The sequence below is a fragment of the Bombina bombina genome, chromosome 5, assembly GCF_027579735.1.
Source record: "Bombina bombina isolate aBomBom1 chromosome 5, aBomBom1.pri, whole genome shotgun sequence".
Lineage (NCBI taxonomy): Eukaryota > Metazoa > Chordata > Amphibia > Anura > Bombinatoridae > Bombina > Bombina bombina.
This window is the reverse complement of record NC_069503.1, coordinates 1,014,105,343-1,014,127,934: the sequence shown is the minus strand read 5'-3', so window position 1 is coordinate 1,014,127,934 and position 22,592 is coordinate 1,014,105,343. Positions and strand designations below refer to the sequence as shown.

At 35.6% G+C, this 22,592-nt stretch overlaps 1 protein-coding gene across 3 annotated transcripts; it reads left to right on the top strand.

Annotated features, from left to right (window-relative positions):
* The first annotated feature begins 2,175 nt into the window (after positions 1-2,175).
* Positions 2,176-20,811, top strand: AZIN1 (antizyme inhibitor 1). Of its 3 annotated transcripts, none has more exons than XM_053715261.1 (12): positions 2,176-2,448; positions 8,558-8,694; positions 11,200-11,393; positions 11,713-11,886; positions 12,110-12,282; positions 14,788-14,922; positions 15,420-15,501; positions 15,834-15,908; positions 16,253-16,418; positions 17,521-17,633; positions 17,967-18,181; positions 20,188-20,811. In XM_053715261.1, exons 3-12 carry the CDS (start codon positions 11,292-11,294, stop codon positions 20,288-20,290), a joined length of 1,338 nt encoding a protein of 445 aa, XP_053571236.1. In that variant the 5' UTR covers positions 2,176-2,448; positions 8,558-8,694; positions 11,200-11,291; the 3' UTR covers positions 20,291-20,811. The 3 variants fall into 3 exon arrangements, with proteins under 3 accessions (XP_053571236.1, XP_053571237.1, XP_053571238.1); XM_053715262.1 differs by lacking the exon at positions 2,176-2,448 and adding an exon at positions 6,966-7,107; XM_053715263.1 differs by lacking the exon at positions 2,176-2,448 and adding an exon at positions 6,977-7,115.
* The last annotated feature ends 1,781 nt before the right edge of the window (positions 20,812-22,592 follow it).

The window sequence follows — 22,592 nt, the reverse complement described above, 5'->3', positions numbered from 1 at the left end:
GTGGATAAATTCACTCACCAATAAACTTGTGCTTTCCAGTGTGCTGAACTAAAAAAATAGCTTAGATGCCTTCTTTTTCAAATAAAGATAGCCAGAGAACGAAGAAAAATTAATAATAGGAGTAAATTTGAAAGTTGCTTAAAATTGCATGCCCTATCTGAATCATGAAAGAAAAAAATTGGGTTCAGTGTCCCTTTAAGTCTATGGGGGATTTTGTAGACACATATTATAATATGTTTTTCCAAAGGTTTTTGATTGACCCTATAGTTTATAAGGATTTTACAGTCACATTTTTATCTGGCACCAGCTTTTGTGACACTTGTTCACAGTAGTAATATAAAACGCGTTATATGGCACTTCATAGCAGTGCTGCTCAACTTCAGTACTCAAATCTCACTGACGGGTCAGATTCTAAGGATTTCCTAACCTGAAGTAAATCAGTTTTTGAGCAGCAGACCAACTAGGCACTGACACAAACTCAGGTGTATGTAAAAGAGCACACACGGTTATTTAAATAAACTTAGGAAATTAAAAGACAAAAAACTTAGGTTACTGATAGGGTTTAATTTCTCAATCGAGTTTTAAAAAAGAATTGAGAGTAAAATTAAAATTAAATACATCCACTGTACCAAGTGCAAATCAACAATTGCAAGATAACAAGACAATGCAATAGCACTTAGTCTGAACTTCAAATGAGTAGTAGATTTTTTTTCTGGCAATTTTAAAAGTTATGTCTTTTTCCACTCCCCCTATACCATGTGACAGTCGTTAGCCAATAACAAATGCATACACATACCATGTGACAGCCATCAGCCATTCACAAATGCATACACACTTATTCTTGCACATGCTCAGTAGGAGCTGGTGACTCGAAAAGTGTAAATATAAAAAGACTGTGCACATTTTGTTAATGGAAGTAAATTGGAAAGTTGTCTAAAATGGCATGCTCTATCTGAATAATGAAATTTTAATTTTGATTGAGTGTCCCTATAAATATATATATATATATATATATATATATATATATATATATATATATATATATATATATATATATATATATATATATATAATATGTGCATTCTTTAATGTGAGATTTCCTATATGTTAAAGGGACATTAAACACTTTGAGATGGTCATATAAAATGATAAATCGTTTATATAAAAAACTGCAATATACTTGAATTTATTTATTTTGTCCCCTTTTCCTGTAATTCCATTTTGAAATTGTGAGCTTTTCAGTTCCTGTTAGAAATGGAAGTGCAGAACACAGATATATTCCACACTGCCATTGGCTACACACTCTGACCTATTTATAACTGTCCCTAATTGGCCACAACAGAGAAGATAACCTAAGTTACAACATGGCACTTCCATTGTTTTATAGACACTGTCACTATTTAATCAACTAATGAAACTTTAAAAAATACATCTGCATGTTATTCTCAGACTAATCTTTTCTTTGAATGCATCTATCTAGCATTTATTTAGTGTTTAATGTCCATTTAAAGGAACATGAAACCCACATTTTTTCTTTCATGGTTCAGATAGAGAATACGAATTTTAAACAACTTTCCGATTTACTTCTATTATCTAATTTGCTTCATTCTTTAGATATCCCTTGTTGAAGAAATAGCAATGCGCATGGGTAATGCCAATCACAGGAGGCATTTATTTACAGCCACCAATCACCAGCTACTGAGCCTATCTAGATATGCATTTCAACAGAGGATATCAAGAAAATGAAGCAAATTAGATAATTAAAGTAAATTGGAAAGTTGTTTAAAATTGTATGCTCTTTCTAAATCATGAAAGAAAAAAAAAATTGGATTTCATGTCCCTTCAAATTGGGGACTAAACTCTGACACAGTTTTTTTTTTTTTTTTTTACATTAATTATAGCTATACTCTGGCGGGGAAATGGTGAAACTTGGACTGGACTTAATAAAAGTTAAAAAAAAATGATGTAGTGTCATATTTTCCACTGAAGCATTTACAACACGTTGAGATAACAGCCTTTTGCCAGTAACAAAGATGACAGCCTCGCACAAAAATCTAGCTGTCACTCAACAGAAAACTTTGGCATGAAGCACACTTGACACGCCTTTTTTATGACGTATTTGAAATTAACTCCGCCCATTTACTAAATTCTATATAAGCAGCCAGCTCACAGCCAGCCTCAGCTGGCTTAATCCTGTCTGACTTCACCTCCATATACACGCAAGCATAGCGCGCTCAACCCCGCCGGATCCTGCTCTACCCCCTTTTCATGGTTAAAGACGAGAAACGCACGAAGGACGATACTGCGTCAGTTCCAGCCAGCGTCTCCCCTTGAGCTTATGGCAAAAAAAGCCTCCATCATTTCTGCTTTGGGTTCCCCCACCACTCTTTAAAAATTCCGCCAAAAAAGAGAAGACGATTTCCCAAATCCTTTGGGCCGTTACCTCACGTAAGTTACCGGAGACCTATGATTTTGGCCGTAGCGGAAGGGAGAGGGCATAAATAACCGCGGGCAGGCGGGTTTCATTTATGGAAACAAAATAATGTATTGGCTATCGCCTGTGGTAAACCGATGCACTCAATACGCAATGTAAATATATATGAATACAAAACTGGATTTTATTATGTGGTAGAAACCTCGCGTGTTTCACCATTGCGCGTGACAGACGCGCTGTAGTCTGTGGCAGTCTGAGGACGCTAATCGGCCTTGTGATGGCGGCAGGTTTGTCGCGAATATAGGTTGACCCTTTGGTTGCTGGTGAGGAAGGAAAAGCATCACAAGGCGAATATTTGAGTGGGTGGTATTAGGGAGAGGAGGGGGCGTTTCTTGGGTTTGAAATTAGCGTAAAGCGCTAAACATGTGGTCACTCTGGGATAGCTCATTCCTAGAGTCAATGGAAACGTCTTATTTCCTGTAAGAGAAAACCTATTCAAATGACTGGTGCTGAGTGAATAGTGTTACCTTGTCGCATGAATCTCAGGAGTGGTAGTAAAATGTTAGCAATGGCTGAAAGTTGGTCTAAAATGATTGCCATGAACGGGTAGCTATGCCCCACGTTTTGTTTAATTTGGGACAAGACACCAATATATTATCATAGTTTAAAGGGACACTATACCCAAACATTTTCTTTTATGATTAAGGTAGAGAATACAATTTTAAACAACATTCCAATTTACTTCTATTACCTAATTTGCTTCATTCTTTAGATATACTTTAATGAAGAAATAGCAATGCACACAGTGAACCAATCACAGGAGGCATCTATGTGCAGCTACTAAGCATATCTAGATATGCTTTTCAGCCAAGAATATCAAGAAAATGAACCAAATTAGATAATAGAAGTAAATTAGAAAGTTGTTTATAATTGTATGCTCTTTCTAAATCATGAAAGAAAAAAATTGGGTTTCATGTCCCTTTAAGTGAATCTCAAATTTGAGTAAAAATGTGTCTGAAATATGTTGCAAATTAAGTAGTTACCAAATCAGCAGCATTACATATGACAAGTTCTTATTTAGGAGTGTTTTAACTGAATATACTGCTATTATCTTTTGCTAGCACAGCCTTTTCTCAGTTTATATACCTTGTGGGTCATTTTCACCTTACAAGTTATTGTCTTAGGGTTAAACCCATCAATGTCTAAGCCGTATATGATTGACATAGGTGTTGAAGGGACACTGAACCCAATTTTTTTTCTTTTGTGATTCAGATAAAGCATGACATTTTAAGTAACTTTCTAATTTACTCCTATTATAATTGTTTTTCATTCTCTTGGTATCTTTATTTGAAATGTAAGCTTAGATGCCGGCCCATTTTTTGGTGAACAACCTGGGTGGTTCTTGCTGATTGGTGAATAAATTCATCCACCAATAAAGTGCTGTCCTGAACTAATAAAAAAGCTTAGATGCCTTCCTTTTCAAATCAAAATAGCAAGAAAACGAAGAAAGTTTATTAGTAGTAAATTACAAAGTTGCTTAAAATCCCATGCTCTATCTGAATCACAAAAGAAAAAAATTAGGTTGTGTCCCTTTAAGCCAGATCCAGTTTTACATAACTTTCTTCTGTATCCAGTCAATTTTATTTATTTTTATCACTTTTTTTACAGGTCTGGTTGTGGTGTTTTGTTTGTGACTTACTGCATGAAAAAGTTTGACTAAAAGCTTATTTGAAAAAGTGTTTAAGTTAGTAGTCTAGTTTAGAATTTAGTTTTAAAATCCATCAGGTTTTTAATGTATTTAAAGGGATACTTAACATACTTTTTTTCTTTCAATATTCATTCAGAAACAGCATGAAATTTTAAGCCACTGTCTAATTTACTCCTATTCTTTTTTTTCTCTTGCTGTCTTTATTTAAAAAGCAGGAATGTAAATATTAACAGCCAGCCCATTTTAGGTTCAGCACTATGGATTGCACTTGCTTATTGGTGGCTGACATTTAGCAAACCAATAAGCAAACATAACCCAGGTTCTCAACCAAAAATGGGCCGGCTCCTATGCATCACATTCCTGCTTTTTAAATAAAGATAGCAAGAGAACAAAGAAAATTAATAGGAGTAAATAAGAAAGTTGCTTAAAGGGACACTGAACCCAAATTTTCTTTCGTGATTCAGAGAGCACAACATTTTAAGCAACTTAATTTACTCCTATTATCAAATTTTCTTCATTCTCTTGGTATCTTTATTTGAAATGCAAGAATGTTAAATTTAGATGCCGACCCGTTTTTGGTGAACAACCTGGGTGGTTCTTGCTGATTGGTGGATAAATTCATCCACCGATAAAAAAATTGCTGTCCAGAGTTCTGAACAAAAAGCTTAGATGTGTTCTTTTTCAAATAAAGATAGCGAGAGAACGAAGAAAATTGACAATAGGTGTAAATTAGAAAGTTGCTTAAAATTGCATGCTCTATCTGAATCATGAAAGAAAAAAACATTGGGTTTAGTGTCCCTTTAAAGTAAAATGTGTTACTTTTTAAGCCATTTGAAAACTTCTTGCAGGCGCTGTCGGTGTCAGTTCGTTTTTGGTTCTTTCACTGTGCAATGCTGGCTTTTTAAAGAGAATGAAGGAAAATTGATAAGAGTAAATTAGAAAGTTGCTTAAAATTGCATGCTCTGTCTGAATCTCAGAAGAAAAAAATTGTGTTCAGTGTCCCTTTAGATCGTTTAAGCCTTAATATTGAATGCAAAGCAGCCTTTTGTGTCTTGTTTAATATACTTGTTTAGTTTTCTCTAGGTTTTGTTGACAAGTCTTGGACTCTAAAGGGACAGTGAACTAACTTGTCTCCCTTTTAATGTTTTCCTAATGAGTCATTTTGCCTGCTGGTGTGTATTACATTGTTCACAAATAGCTAAATTACCTTTATTTTGTGATTTTAAATGGCTGTTTGCCTGTTGTACCACCTATACTGAAAGGGACAGTCAAGTCAAAATAACCCTTTCATGGGACACTAAGGGCTCGATTTATCAAGCCCTTACGGCTGCAAGTTCTCATAAGAACTTGCTCGCTGTAATTTATCAAGCAGCGGTCACCAGACTGCTTCCCTAAGCTTTTTGCCACGACCGAGGAGATTGACAGCTCCTACCCGTGCGTGATTGGCTGTGCGCGGGCAGGGGGCGGGATTGCACGCCAGCGCAAAATTACTTATTAGTGGCTGACATTTAGTAAACCAATAAGCAAGCATAACCCAGGTTCTCAACCTCCTATGCATAACATTCCTGCTTTTTATATAAAGATAGCAAGAGGACAAAGAAATTAATAGGAGTAAATTAGAAAGTTGCTTAAAATTTTCACAAATAGCTAATTTACCTTTATTTTGTGATTTAAAATGGCTGTTTGTTGTACCACCTATACTGAATATTTTGATACTTAAAGGGACAGTCAAGTCAAAATAACCCTTTCATGGTTCAGATAGGGTATGGCATTTTAAACAACTTTCCAAATTTGCGTTCTCTTGTTATTTGTTAAAAGTTAAACCTCAGTAGGCCCAAACTGATTTCTACGCCCTTAAATGTCGTCTCTTATCTCGGTGCGTTTTGATAGTTTTTCACAGACAGCGCTAGTTCATGTGTGCCATTTAGATACCATTATGCTCACTCATGTGGAGTTATTTTAGTCAGCACTGGTTTGCTAAAATGCAAGTCTGTCAAAAGAACGGAAGGGGCAGTCTGCAGAGGCTTAGATACAAGATAGTCAAATAGGTAATAAGTATATTAATATAAACGTGTTGGTTATGCAAAACTGGGGAATGGGTAATAGCTTTTTAAGCAATGGAAATGTTCAAGTCGACTGTTTTTGAGTACTGGTCATAAAAGCGATCTAAAGATTTAGAAGAAATTAGTCATGTGGTGGGACTGAAAATTGTAATATTTAAGTGGACTGAACCAAATAAGTATGAACCCCTAAAGTATTACATAATCTTTTTAATTGTTACACCCCATGCAGGTATAGCGAGACTAGTGCAGTGTATTTAGGCATTGTATAAGCTAGTAACCAGTTGCTGGGCTGTTATAATGCATTGTTGCTAAATGTAATGCATTTGGTAGGCAGATGTGCGCAATGTATATTGAAGCGCCAGTCTTTATTTTAGAATAAAGTAGCTATTTGCCATGGTGACGTGAATAATTCAGTCTTGACTGAAAAATACAGATTCAACTAAAATAAGAGCCAAAGCAGTATGTTGTTGTAGAATTACTTACTCTACGAGATCTTACTGCTTTGGTTTATATACTTCTTGCTTGCCCTCTGCTTCTTTAGGCAGATAAGGGCTTATTTATAATTAAGCCTACACAGGACTATCTACCAAAGTCATGCCTGGTGTAGGCCACCTGCTCAGTAGACTTCTTGTGTCACAACTGTTGTGAATACTGTTGGTGGTAACAGTGCGCAGATGGAGGGAGTGGTGGGAGGGGATGGTTTTTCCGGTATTGACTGGCCCAATCTAGTTTTTTTTTTTTTCTTCCTGTCATTGACTGAACAATGCATAACATGCTCTTCTTGGGTTTCCCTTACAAGTTTCTGTTAGAAAGTTAGGTTATTACCATCTAGCACTTAGAACGGTATCTGCCAGGATGTCTTATAAAGGATTGGACTCAGTTTTGTACCGGTTATATCTGAGGTAACAAAGTGCGTACACAGTAGCAACTGTTTTGTGTTGTAAGCTTTGTTACATTTCTGTTTTAATTCGTAATTCTAGTTTTTGTTTCAATATTAACAGTTAAAGGTTTATCTGGCACTGGTTTATGGGTTGTCAGATTATAGGATGGCAATGCTTTTTTTTCTTTATGCAGTTAGTAATTTTTGTGTAATGTAGCCCTCCTTAAATTTTCTAATGTTGTATGCAGTAATATATTTAATGCCATATTTACCAAGTTTAGCTCACTATTCTGTATGCTGTTACTGTTAAGCTTTAGTAACAATCTTCTAGTTTAATATGTGATTTATGAAAAGGGTATATTCTGGCTGTATTAGTGTAGCATAAAGCTGTTGTATGCTATATTTGAGTCACCTGATCTAGAATAATTTACATTGGGCACTTATTTTTTGAACTGCTGACAAAGTTTGTAAAATCAGTGTATGCTTAAAGTAGATTGCTTATTTACTGGATTGTGTATACATTCTGTTGCTGGAAAGACGAGAGAAAATCTGATTGGATTGTACAAGCAGTCTTTGTAAATATTAAATTGTCCCCAACATTTCTCAAAAGCCTCCTATGTCATTAGAAAATACAAAATAGGTTGGTGTCTGCTTTCCAATTTACACTGCAAAAGTTTCAACTTTCTATGCGTCTTAATTATGCACGTTTTATATTACATGCTGAAGAATTTTTTTTGCAGTGTAATTAGAGCACTTGAAGTAAAACCTTTACTTATGTCAGTTTGTCAAACGTTGTTAGGTATGTGTGTGTTCTGGGGGACAGTGACATCTACGTAAAGAAAAAACCCACAATAATATGCTAATTTGAAAAAATCGTTGCATTATTTATTGCAAGATTCTTCTCAGATATGAAGGTACACTATCATTCAGCTTACAACTTTGTAATTGGTTAAAAGCACGCACTCCTGTGTTTTCAGTCTCTGGCTTAGGTTTATAGAAAACACGTGAGGGTGAACTTTATTTTTCAGAAGAGGCGATATTTGCAACATAAGTTAGAGAAATGTATTGCACTATTGATTGTGTATATATGTTTAACCCCTGCATAGGGATGAAACACAACTAAAGTGAACTCTAGTCCAGCAATGCACTACTGGGAGCTAGCTGATCACATCTGGTGAGCAATGAGACAAGTGTGTAAACGCCAATCACCAGCTATCTCCCTTTACTGCATTGCTTTTGCAGAGTATATGTACATGTGCTTTTCAGCTAAGGTTACCATGGGAAAAAGGTAAATTTGGTAATTGAATTTAAGGGTTAAAATCATTTTCTATTGGGATAGTTTAATTTAGATTTTAATGTCTTTTTTTTTTTTTAAACTTGTTTGAGGGAGTTGCAAAACTTCCACTGTCTGGTTTGTTAATTATACTTGTGCTTTTTTTTTTTCCTCAATTCTTTTTTCTGTTTTATTTTAGGGCGGATTTTCTGTCAAAGTATACAACTATCCAGCAGGGCTAGGAAAAGCACTCTATAGAGAGCAGTTTGACTTCAACGCGGAGCCACCTTGGCAGCCTAGCTGATGATAGGAGGTTCCATCTCCTAACTTGTCCATGTAAGTAGCTTTTAATTACAACTCGTGTTAATTAAATAGGAATTCAGTTTTTGTTAATCTAAATAGGAATTCTAAAATATCTTTTCCATTCCGGATCTGATTATACCAATTTGACACTTACATCACTTTAACCCCTTAAGCCTAATGGACGTAGTTACTTTGTCACATGGTACTTTGGCTAGAGTACAGTGTTGTAGTAGCTGCGTCACACCTTCTCCTTCATGTTGCGTTCCTAGCTGACAGCATAGCTTTGGAGCAGGCCAATTTTTGGTTCAACACCCTGGATAGCGCCTGCTTTATTGGTGGCTAAATGTAGCAAGAGAATGAAGAAAAATTTAATAGAAGTCACATTTTTCTGATAGTCGTAAAGTGTACTTAGGGGAAACATGAATTGTAACACTAACTTTATACACTTCAGTATGTGTACAAGGTTATGTTTCTATCCCAATCTGTCAGTTTCTTTTAAAGCACTTTCTCAACTGTTGCAATCTAGAAGTTAACTTATACAATCCAAAACATCTGCTCAGAGGTGTCTACAATTAAACCTAAATGGACATAAAACAGCTTGCAATTACCTTAATTTTCTCCAGTCTTGCAAATAATTAACATACCATCTGTGAAATTGTTTGGAATGCATTTACAACCAAAATCAGCCCAACAATTTAATATTTTTTACTATAGTAGATTAGTCAATCATAAAAAAATATTTTTGTGTCTGATATTGCTAATGTGGTCACTCGAATTATGTTTAATGAAAATTCAATAGTCCAGTATTTCTTCTGGGAAAGCTCTTCAGGGCAGAAAAGGAGCAGCTGGTACTGGAATCAACTGACAGACAATTCTTGGTTGTTAAAGTGATAAACTGTCCCCTTTATATAAACAGATCCAGAATGTTGCCAATGTTTTAGATGGCATTTGAAATTTAAATACTCTGTGCTTGGCTGCCCACTAAAAAAAATATATATATTTTATCTGTTTGAACTGTTCTCCATACGGCACTTAAACATTTGTTTTTGTAGCTAGAGCGCCGATTGGAGAACACTTGAGTTTTGTGGCCAGAGCACAAGGTATTTGAATTTCAGCCCTACATTAAAATTTAAGTTAAAAGTGCATCTTCAGTACAACCGATTAATTAAACTCAATCTAAAATATCGCCAACATTCAGGATCTGTTTATTCAAATGGGAAGTGTGGAGTAAAAGCCTTAAAGGGACACTGAACCCAATTTTTTTCTTTTGTGATTCAGGTGGAGCATGCAATTTTTAAGTGACTTTCTAATTTACTCCTATTATCACGTTTTGTTTTCTTGGTATCTTTATTTGAAAAAGCAAGAATGAAAGATTAGGAGCCGGCCCATTTTTGGTGCAGAACCTGGCTTGTGCTTGCTTATAGGTGTCCAAAATTAACCACCAATCAAGCAAGTGCTACTCAGATGCTAAGCAAAAAATAGGCTGGCCACTAAACTTACATTCTTGCCTTTTCAAATAGATACCAAGAGAACGAAGGATAAAAGAATATGATTTTAAACAACTTTCCAATTTACTTCCTTCTCGTTATCCTTTGCTGAAAGCTTTATCTAGGCAAGTTCAGGAGCAGCAGAGAACGTAGATTATTGCTGCTGATTGGTGGCTGCATATCTTTCTCTAGTCATTGGCTCACCCATGTGTTCAGTTAGAAACAGTGCATTGCTGCACCTTCAAAGCATACCAAGAGAATGAAACAAATTGGATAAAAGTAAATTAAAAAGTTGTTTAAAATAGTTTTCTCTATCTGAATCACAAAAGAAAGTTTCATGTCCCTTTTAATAGGAGTAAATAAGAAAATTGCTTAAAATTGCATGCTCTATCTGAATCATGAAAGTTTAATTTTAACTAGACTATCCCTTTAAGAATTGTTTCAACTACAGGAGTGAATCCAGTATTTTTTTGCATGCACAAAGAAACATATAATTTAATTTTAGGGACAGTCAACACAAGAATTTTTGTTTAAAAAGGTAGATAATCCCTTTATTCTCTATTCCCCATTTTTGCATAAGATCTATTAATTCACATTTTACCTCTGTAATTTCTTGTATCTAAGCCTCTGCAAACTGCCCCTTTAGTTCTTTAGACAGACTTTCATTTTAGCCAATCGGTGCTCACTCCTAGGAGCTTCACTTGTGTAAATTCAATGTTATCTATATGGAACACATGAACTAATGCCCTCTAGTGTTGAAAAACTGGAAATGCTTTCAGATTAGAGGTGGCCTTCAAGGTCTAAGGAATTAGCTTATGAACCTCTTAGGTTTAGCTTTCAACTAAGATTACCAAGAGAACAAAGCAAAATTGGTGATAAAAGTAAATTGGAAAGTAGTTTAAAATTACATGTCCTATTTAAATCAGTTTATTTGGGACTGGACTGTCTCTTTAAATTTAAGTTTAGCCATTCCCTATTAGTTCAAGCCAAAATAATGGGATCATGTAAACCTAAATGTTAACCAATTTTTATTTTGGTGCTCTTTCTACAGTTTGTTGCATATTCTTGGACCCAATAAGACTTGCAGACCCTTGTTTAGCGTTTCTTGGTTTATGATTGTCGGATTTGCGGAATACGGCTGAGATGAAAGGATTTATTGAAGATGCGAATTACTCCATTGGCCTTCTGGATGAATCAGCAACTCCTAGATATGTCATTGATAATTATATTTATGAACATACACAGGTAAGTCTAGGGCTGTGTACTATGTTATTTTTATGTGAATAAGGACAGACCCGTTGTCTGCCTCTTGTGTACGTTTAAAAATACAACTATTGATTGTTCCATATATATTCCAACCCTTGTCTAAAATATATCAAGTTAGATACCTAAAGTAAAAATGACAGCAGTCAAACTTGGCACTGCTAAGTATTAAATAGCTTTGAGATTAGCTATAAAGTTTAAGAATACTTGTATGTAATTGAAAGTGTGAACATACATATAGCATCTGTTTTACTTTAACTGACTTTTGTAAACGTGTGGGTTTTGTTCCTGTCCTTTATAGACCGGAAAAAATGCATTCTTTGTCGCTGACCTTGGGAAAATTGTGAAGAAACACATTGAATGGCAGAATATTATGGGACATGTAAGGCCATTTTACACAGTGAGGTGTAACTCTTCTCCAGCGGTACTTGAAATATTGTCAGCTCTTGGAACTGGATTTGCATGTGCCAGTAAAGTGAGTAATGGACTATTTCAGTGTGTGTGTGCATTTTTTTCCCTTGTCTTTACGTTTAGGTATTCAGTGTCTTTATCTTTCTGCCTGTGATTGATAGGTACCAATTAACAGTTTATATGGTTATATCTTTTGCAGAGTTTTTTTTATGCTGTTTGTTTTTTGTATTCGAATATACTTTTATACTATTGCCTATTTTGTAACCCTCTGATGTTCATTTTTGCAGAATGAAATGTCATTGATCTATGATTTGGGCATATCTATGGACAATGTTGTATATACCAATCCATGTAAGCAAGCTTCTCAGATAAAGTATGCAGCCAAAATTGGAGTAAGCATCATGACATGCGACAATGAAACAGAATTGAGAAAAATTGCTCGCAATCATCCTAATGCAAAGTAAGTTTGTGTCTTGGTGTTTTACACTTTGGCTACTGTAAGTAACTGTCTAGCTTCTGAACATTTTAAAGTTTTTTCACTTGGTCCTCCTTGAAAAAAGTCATTTGTTAGAAACCTTTTACATATTGGAGATTTTTTTTATAATTTGAGGTAATCCGGATAACATACAGCTTATGCATTATGAGCTGAGTACATAACATTATAACATTAAGACATAAACTTTGTTTCAAGAGGCGGAACACCTCTGCTTTCATAAAAACCTCGTTTTTACAGAGGCCATCATTTAGGATCTCATTGAACTTCACTAGTTCTTTTGATTTATCTTATTAAAAATATAACTGGGACGGCCTCTAAGTTAGTGGGTCAGTCCACTAGGGTATCTGGATGATCAAACACTATAGACTTCTGTGGGGGTGTAGATGAATGATAGATCATATATCTTGCCAAGTGAGATGCGGGAACCAAGAGAAGTCGTACTAATTCACCAGAGGACTCTCTCTCTCCCTGTACCTGGTTTACTCGTGTGGTGGAGTTCAAGGGTAGTTCTTGGGGGGGTATTGTTGGATTCAGCGTTATTTAGGGTAGTAGGGGATAGGGAAATCAGTCATTAAGGCTACCACTGTCGTGTCATTGGACGGTACGGTCATGTAGGTTTATGGGTCCAAAGGGTGTCCCACGGTTCCCATATTGGGCAGAAATCAGTCAGTTGTCTGCATTCCCTGAATACATAATTTACATATCGGAGATTTTAATGTAGTTTTCCTAATGTTTTTAATCACTGAAAATAGCAATTAAAATAAAACATGACTTTCTTGATACATGTTTAAGGAAAATCACTGCAGTATATTTATGTAGTTTTGCCTAATTTTAACCTGTAAAATATCTCTGAAAACTGCTTTTTCCACTCCTTCCAAAGAGACGCCCTCATATGGTAACATTTAACCTTACCCCACAACATTGTACAGCTTAAATTCTGACAGAACCACAAGCCCATTTTAAATGTATCCCAATTTGTCACAGCAAAGGAAGCATGAATTCCATCAATTGTTAAAGGGATAGTAAACCCCAAAATTTTCATTTGATTCGGATAGAACATACAATTGTAAACAGCTTTCCAATTTAATTCTATTATAAAATTTTCTTCATTCTCTTATCCATTGCTAAATAGACAGCATTGCACTACTGACAGGAAGCTGAAAATATCCATTTAGTCAATCACAAGAGACAAATTTGTGCAGTCACCAATTGGCAGCAGCTCCCACTAGTGTATGTGCGTATTCATTTTTTTAACACGATACTAAGAACGAAGCACATTTCAAAATAGAAGGGAATTTAAGTGTCTTAAAATTACATGCTCTATCTGAATCATGCAAGTTTAATTTTGACTTTCCTATCCCTTTAATGAGTTAATTACTTGGATTGCTATTGATCTGCAAAACCTTGTAAATTTTGCTAACAAATTTAGTGATAACTAAAACCTTTCTTTTATACAGATCAGATCTTTGTAGTACTTTGTTGTCGTCCATATAGGGATAGAATACACTAATGGCCTGTTAATGCTAATTTCTAGACCAAATATGTGGGCAGTTTTCCAGTGAATGGAAAGCAGTTTTAATTTTTGGTATTTTATGTAGTTTGTAACCTGAAAATGGAAACTTTGTGTTTAAACTTTTTTTTTTGGAGTGGGGTGGTTGACACTTTAAAAGCATATCTGTTCATGAGTTTTAAATGGTTTAAAATTTAAGCTGGTCAGATGCCCTAACAAAGGTTTGTTGTGTAATGTCAGCAAACAATGTTTAACAGGACATTATACAATAAGCAAATGCTAGATAAAATGAAGCATTCAAAGAAAAGAATCTGAATAATATGTAGATGTATTTTAATGTTTCATTAGCTGTTTTATAGACACAAAATTTACTTATTTTGTCAATATTTAATGGGGGCTGCCATGTTGTAACTTAGATTACATTTTTTGCTGTGGCCAATAAGGGAGTGCTAAATAGGTCATTAGTGTGCTGCCAATGACTGAGAATATAAGTAATGCACTACCATTTCTAACGAACTGAAAGCTCACCATTTCATAATGGAATTACAGAAAAGGGGACAAAATAAATTATAAAAAATATTGCAGAGTTTTTTTATATATGATTTATCATTTTATATTACCATCTCAGTGTTTAATGTCCCTTTAATTGTTCTTGGGACGCCATTATTTTATTATATTTTATGAAAGTAACAAATTTCCTTACAGCTCGCACCAAACAGTTACTAATGTTTGTAGAGATGGCTTGCTGTAATTCCATCTGTCCCACACTCGGATCCCAGTGTTGGGCCCTAATTGGTAGTTTTTTCTCTATACAGGCATGTTTCTCACTAAGTTCTTGACTCTTCCAAGGATGGCACTCAAGCTCTGGCACCCTAATCAACATACTTCTGAAAAAACGTCACGCTTCACATGTGCTGATGTAAACCAACTGTGCCCCAATCATCTTCCCCTTCTCTTAGGCTTTTGCTTCATATTGCAACGGAAGGCATCGGTGGAGATGAAGAGATGAACATGACGTTTGGCACCACACTGAAGAGCTGCAGGCACCTTTTGGAATGTGCTAAGGAGCTCAGTGTTCAAGTGATTGGTGTAAAGTAAGTGTCTTGTTTTTCATGCTATGGTGATAAGTTAAATATTAGTTATACAGTAAAACTTTAAAGGGATATGAAATCCAAAAATGTGGCCTTTTTGTGTGATTTAGACATGCAATTTTAAAAGCTTCCAAAAAATGTTCCCAGTTATAAAATTTCCTTTGCTCGCATGCTATTCTTTTTAAGAGATACCTAGGAAGGTGTCTGGAGCACTATGTGGAAAGATTTGCACAGATCTTTGTGTATAATGCTGCTACCGGTAGCAATATTGTTAAATGAAACGCCTGAATCTACTGGCGAATACAAACTATAGTTTTTGAGACGCGTCCCACATGTTTAAAACTTGTTGTGCATAGTAGTAGTATGGGCTATAGTTGAAAAATAAAAAAATTAATTGGTGCATGTAATCTTAAGACTAGCGAGCTTGCACCTCTGTTTAACTGTAGTTTTTGTTAGATTTACTGGTGAAAAAACTTTTTTTTTTACCATTTCAATTTTAGGTTTCATGTTTCAAGTTCTTCGAATGAATCCCAAGCATATGTTCATGCTTTATCTGATGCTCGATGTGTGTTTGATATGGCGGTAGGTACATAAAGATTAAATCTCTTGTCAAGTAACCACTACTAAGCATTTTGTCTGACATAAGAAATATTGTGGACAAATCAATGGTATGAAGATCAAGCAGAACACTAAGGACTTGATTTAACGCTGGTGCCAGGGAGCCACTGGCACCTTTAAATTAAGCCTTGGCACTCTAGAGTCTCCAAGACACTAACATATTTAAGATCTAGTATGGGATTCTCACAGCACTTTTAGACCTGAACAGTGTAAGGAAACTGCATACTAGGAAGCTAATAATAAATATGGCTGCCATATCCAGATTTTTATCATTTGTGTTCCCCATTTTCAAATAGGAAGAGCTTGGCTTTAAGATGTATATGTTGGACATTGGTGGAGGATTTTCAGGAAGTTCAATCCAGTTGGAAGAGGTAATTTTTCATGCCACATTTGTAGCCTTGTATATATTTTTTCATGTTGAAAGGCTTAGTTTGTAATTTAACAATTACAATAAAATATACTATAAAAGTTCTCATATGAAGCTTGCAATTGTAAAATAGTTACATTTTCCAAGTATGGTTGTTAATATAATTGTATTGGCTCCACTAGGTGGTGCATTCTAAGATAACTACTCCACATTCTTTCCCTAACAGTCCCTGCCTTAAATTTTGTTGTTAAATGAATGGTTTGCTTAACCTTGGCAATCAGATTTTCAGCAGATTCTGCTTTGTGCAATTTGTAGTCTTAATTGTCCCTGGAACTTCTTATCTTGCAGCTTAATCATGCTGTCAGCCCACTGCTGGGTGCATACTTCCCTGAAGAATCTGGGATTAGAGTCATTGCAGAGCCTGGAAGCTATTATGTTTCTTCTGCATTTACCCTAGCAGTTAACATCATTGCAAAGAAAGTAGTTGAACATGATCAACATCTTCCTTCTGGAGGTACTACTGCACTTAAAGTATAGTATAACTTACCAACTTTAGAACTATAAAAATTATGAAATTTAAGGAATATTAACACTATCCTAGTTAGAAGCTACTTGTATACAGATATACTGCACCATTACTTCACTTGACTTGGTCAAGGGTCTAAATGTATGGTTATAGGTATATTGAAAGTTCTACAGATTGCATTTTCTAGATGTGTAAAGTACATACTCAGAGCCTTGTGGGTTTTTTTGAGGTTGTGTATCGAAGCATAGCTGTTGGCATAGTCAAATTTGTACTTAAATCCCCTTTAGTCTTACATAGCAAAGTTGTGTTAAGCTTTTTCTTGTGCTGTTATGCCATTAGGAAATTACAAGTTGGACATTTAAGCAACCAGTTAAAGGGAGTCTACTCCAGTGCTTGACAAATCATTTTAAAAATTAGTAGCCAGTAAGAATATTTAGGAGCCAGACATTTTTATACAGATCTATGGAGAATAACCCAATAAGTTAGGACCCCAGTGGCTCCCTGGGTTTGTCGAGCCCTGGTCTACTCCATTGTTTAAAAATTTAGATAATCCCTTTATTTACCCATTCCAGTTTTGCATAAACACTTTTATGTTATCTATTTTTTACCTCTGATTACTCTTATCTACGCCTCTGCAGACTGTCCCCTTTCAGTTCTTTTGACAGACTTGCATTTTTATCAAATAAGTGCTGGCTCATAAATAACCCCACTGGCGTGAGCACAATATTATTTGTATGGCACACATGAACTAACACCCTCTAGCTTTGAAACTGTCAAAAGCATTGAGATACTAGGGTGGCCTTTAACAGCTTAAAATTAGCATGAGCCCACCTAGGTTTAGCTTTTAACTAAGAATACTAAGAGAACAAAGCAAATATTGGTGATAAGTGAATTGGAAAGTTGTTTAAAATGTTATGCCCTATCTGAATCATAAGTTTAATTTTGACTAGACTGCCCCTTTAATTGCCTTTGCTAGCTAGATTTACTTATACAGATTTATTTTAATGAACACTATAAAATGGTCTTGTGTTTTATGGTTTGTTTTTTTTGTACATTTTTCATATATATATATATATATTTTTTTTTTTAGGCAAACACAACAGTGATACTCCTGCATTTATTTATTGTATGAATGATGGGGTTTATGGCTCTTTTGGAAGTAAATTGTCAGAAAATTTAAATACTGTTCCCTCAGTGCATAAGGTAGGTTATCATGAAATCTGCGTCTTTGCTTAATCCAGTGCAATGTCTGTTTTTAATGCAATGCAGTATGTGTGGGATATTTTGATAAAAACCCTATTTTGAAGATTATCCCCAACCACACAAGCATAAACATACTACCCCATTCACCTCACTTATAGTCTTGTCCCTGTAGCACTCTTGGTTTCATATTCAGTCATCTAAAAAAATAAATAATTGCAAAAGAAAAGCAATGCACTGGTGAAGAGTTTTGAAAATCTTCAAATCTTGTTTGTGTGGGTTTTTAGTATATATACTAAAAAAATAAACCTTACACCTTTTTTAATTCTGTTGTAGAGATACAAGGAAGATGAGCCACTTTTTGCTTGCAGCCTATTGGGTCCATCTTATGATGAGCTTGACATAATTGTGGACCACTGTCTTCTTCCTGAGCTAAATGTTGGAGACTGGATAGTGTTTGAAAACATGGGATCTGGATCTTTGAATGAACAGTCTGCATTTTCAGATTTTGAAAAGCCATCCCTGTATAATTTCATGTCCTTCAGTGACTGGTAAAACTTTTGTGTTTCCTTATATAAAAGTTGTTTAATATGGAACATTCATGCAAAAGTGTACATTATATATGAATCCTGCTACTTTGAATTTTAATGCTGGACTTAAAGTAACTACCCTTACAGGATGCACACATGCAGTTTAAAGTGTTTTGTGGGAGGTATATAACCTTTAAACTCCACTGATGGTGCAAAATTTAGTGTAGCCTTCATAGGCTTTCATTTTATATTTCGTTAAAACCTTTAACAGTCAAAGCTTTAGACTATTTAGACTATTTAGGATTTTACAGTAAGTACTTATGGTGTAAAAGCCAAACAAGTGGCCATTTTTTTAAGTTAACTGTCAGGTTAAGTAAACTACTTTAAAGGGACAGTCTACCATAGAATTGTTATTGTTTTAAAAGATAGATAATCCCTTTATTACCCATTCCCCAGTTTTGCATAACCAACAGTTATATTAATATACTTTTTACCTCTGTGATTACCTTGTATCTAGGAACCTTCTTCCAGCCCCCTGATCACATGACTGACTGTTTATCTATTGTCTTACAGTTAGCATTGTTTTGGGCTAAATCTTAAGTAACTCCCTGTGCCTGAACAGTGTAATCTATATGGCCCACGTGTACTTTTAGTCTGTGTTGAAAAGAGTTAAAAAGCCTGTGATAAGAGGCAGCCCTCAAGAGTTTAGAAATTAGTATACGAGTCTGCCTAGGTTTAGTTTTAACTAAGAATACTAAGAGAAAAAAGCAAATTTGATGATAAAAGTAAATTGGAATGTTGATTAAAATTACATGACCTATCTGAATAATGAAAGTTTAATTTTGACTAGACTGTCCCTTTAATAGATTATTGTATGATTTTTGGATTAGTATTGTATGTGGCTTTAAGACAATTAACTGAATAATCTAGATGGTTCTTTTGGCTACTTGCCTGTGACAACCACGTTAACCAACCCTGCACTTGTCTTTTGTTGGGCACAGAGAATTAACTGGTCCTTTCCACCTTAACCAATTTGTCAGTCTAGCCACTCAAGGCAGTCTACCCACTCAGTGGGTGCAAGGTTCAACACACTCTCTAGTCTGTTCTAGGCCAAAAAAACGCCCAAGACTCGACTTTAATGGTACCCACACTGAACCATCTCTACTCTGCCACCACCTTCCATTTATTATATGGGAAATCATTGGGAAAACCCAGTTTAACAAATTAAAATCCCACAGTATAGTTTAGCAAAAATAAGACACAGTATTAATATTACTAGTCTCTTTCAGTAACATGGTTACAACATTAGACAAAGGCAAAACTTAGGACTACAAAAAGTTAATTTACACACAGCAAACCTGTAACTTTACCCAAAGTCTTAGTCTTCTGTTTCCAGGGAAAGGAATTAGGAAATGGCCAGATTCACGGTTATGCAGTTTCCCATGTAAAATGAGTTGTGCAATTTTAACAAATGACCAAATCATCTTGGGTTGCTAAGCCTGCCTCTCTGGATTAGAGGGGGGTGAAAGTCAACATTTTATGACCTTACATTCTAAAGTAGCGCAAATCCTGAATTTATTCCAGTAACATTTCCTATATACACTGTTAACTGCCAGCTAGCCTAATAGATTTTAGGCCACATGGATCATTTTGATACCAAATATGACATGGTTGTCATATTTTTATCCAGTATGTGATAAAAGCAGATCTCCAGATGTACTGGTCAACTCTGCTCTCTGGGTAGAGGTCCACTGTTTTTATCATGACACTGGTGATGTGTCTGCATCATAAAAATCACACTTAAGTTGGGGCTGTAAAATTGGCCTTAGACTAGTTTTCTCCAGTGAAGCTTACAGATATTTGATTGACTCTGGCTTAGTAAGATAAACACAGGAACACATCTGGGAAAAAACAAATATAGCACAAAAGCTAATACCTTACAACTAAAATCATGAGGCCTTCATTACATTGCCACTATCTGTTTGACTGCTTACTGTAAAAATATTTAACATTTTTATTTTTTTAAGGTATGAAATTCAAGATGCTGGGATGACATCTGAAACGCTGATGAAGAGCCTTTGTGTGCCTTGTTTTCAATTTTGTGAAGACAGCTTCTCCACAGCAGCTTAATTAGCTCATTAGACCTACATGTGCAAGTCTCTAGCTTGCCTGGTCAACATTCCAACGAGGAAGATATATGGAACAATCTTGTTTAACCTCATTAGAAACTTGAAATTCAGTAGAAGTAAAATTGGGACCAGGCAAAAACAGCTAATTTAACAAGGGGGGAAGCATTAGATAAATGTCCAAATTTTAAATGTGCCAGCTTGTCAATCCCTTGAGCAGTTAAAATGAAATATGCAACAAAATGGATGACTTAGTTGAGATGGAAGCCATCACCTGGGTTCCTTGTTAACAGTTTACATAAGTACAGTTTTTATACTAAGGATTAATGTTAGAAAGTCTTGTAAATTTGTCTATTCTCCAGTAACGTCTGAAATACCATTGTGTGACCTTAGATGTGGTTTAGTATGTGTAAATTTGTGCTTTGAGCAGTAGTTAATAAATGTAAATGGCAACATTTTTGTTTAATTTTTGATTTAACTGACATTTGCTTGTATAATTTGCAATAAACTTTTGTGTAGATTTTAGTTTTTTATTTTTTGGGGGAAACAGCTCCAGAATGTAATGTTTCGGCCAATGTAATTTTTACACATTAAATGCATACAGATCTTTCGTGGGTATAAACACTTTGTATAACGGCAAGATTTGCAGTTGGTGCCCTTCCAGTTCTATAAATTGGAACTCATTAAAATTTCAGTCAACTCAGGCAGTAACCCAGGATCTTATCAGCACGTGGATGTAGTGACGAGTCACTGATACAATGTGACATCCAGTGAGTGTAATCATTGGCTGCCAGCATGCACTGATTCAATAACTTCAAAGTATATGCCTGGGTGCTGCCTCTAAATGTTGTTACATGTCATAATGCCGGTTCATGGCACTAACAAGTGCTTAAAAAAATTACTTCCTTTATTGCATTGTTTAAAAACAGTCAACGTTTCGGTTGACATGCAAGCCTTTTTCAAGACAACTTAATTCAAATAGTTAATCTGTATAACAAAATAAGATATAAAATCATTAATCTCCCTCATCAAATGACTCTAAATTCAACATTCCCCATACCTAAAGTGTTGTGTGCCTTTAAAAATGCCTATATCTACATCCATGGTTCACAATTATGATCTCAACACAGATATTTACTTTTCCTCAGTGCAAATTCACAACCCACATTTATCTAAATAAAACTACTTGACATATGGTTTTCATAAACCAAACTATGTATCTCCTTGACAGTTTCAAGCTGTCTTAGACCTGATTTATAACATCTGAGAACTTAAACTGCATTGAAATTTGCATGACATTACTTGTGGGCATAGCAAATGCATAATTTTCTTTTTAAAGACAGTCCACGGATCATTACTTATGGGATATTCACCTCCTGGTCAGCAGGAGGCAGCAAAGAGCACCACAGCAGAGCTGTTAAATAGCTCCTCCCTTCCCTCCCACTCAGTCATTCTCTTTGCCTACGTTAGTGATGGGAAGAGGTAAAGTGATGTGTTAGTATAAATTCTTCAATCAAGAGTTAAATATTTTTAAAGTAGTGCCAGAGTGTGCTGCTTTGTTCTAGGGTGTAGCCGTAGTCCATATCAGTCTCTATAGTAGAGCTTTTGGTGGCTTTAGAGCAAGGGAACTGGTGGGACATAATTCTCACTGCGCCTCCCATACATTAATGCTGCCCTTATCCTGATGGCCTAAGCAAACAACTCAGGCTTTATCATTTTCCATGGGGCTATGTTAGGGAGAGGACCTCTTAAACCTGCTGGACTGTCCTGTTGTCGGGCAGATTTAAGGTAAGTGCTGACTTCTTTTTATTCTGAGAATAACAGGAAAAAGACTGAGGAAAGTAAGCACTTTGTTCTACTATTTCATTTGAGGCTCAATATGGGGCTCCTTATTATGGGACACATAGTCTGTGTATAGAGGTTTCTGTTTTTAATTACAGCTTATGTACAGGCACTGTGGCTGGGGAATAAGCATTTTCCCTATCTTTTTTTTTTTTCTAAAATGAAAGCCGATCTGAGTATTACTAACGCCCACGGTGGGTGGTGCTACCTTTTTGTGCGCTTTCTAATTACGCTGCGCAGTGTGGTTTGTCTGGTACTCGGGGCTGTTCCGGATTTACTGTGGGGCACCATTTTACTCCCATTCATCGGAACAGTGGTTACTTCAGTCACATTAGAACCGCATGTCAGTAGAAGCAAGCGGTTTGTAGCACTGGAAGCCATCCTCTCCTGCAGTGCTGGGACTTAGCTGGAGAATCATTTGGCAGGTGGGAGCCTCAGCAGAGCTGCTGAAGTGTTTAGGTTGC

Bases quoted from the DNA above. Each gene is read 5' to 3' on its own strand.
- AZIN1 (XM_053715261.1), top strand. From the start codon at position 11,292: ATGAAAGGATTTATTGAAGATGCGAATTACTCCATTGGCCTTCTGGAT. The intron at 12,283-14,787 runs GTAAGTTTGTGT...CCCTTCTCTTAG, and splicing joins CGCAATCATCCTAATGCAAA to GCTTTTGCTTCATATTGCAA. The intron at 15,502-15,833 runs GTAGGTACATAA...ATTTTCAAATAG, and splicing joins GATGTGTGTTTGATATGGCG to GAAGAGCTTGGCTTTAAGAT.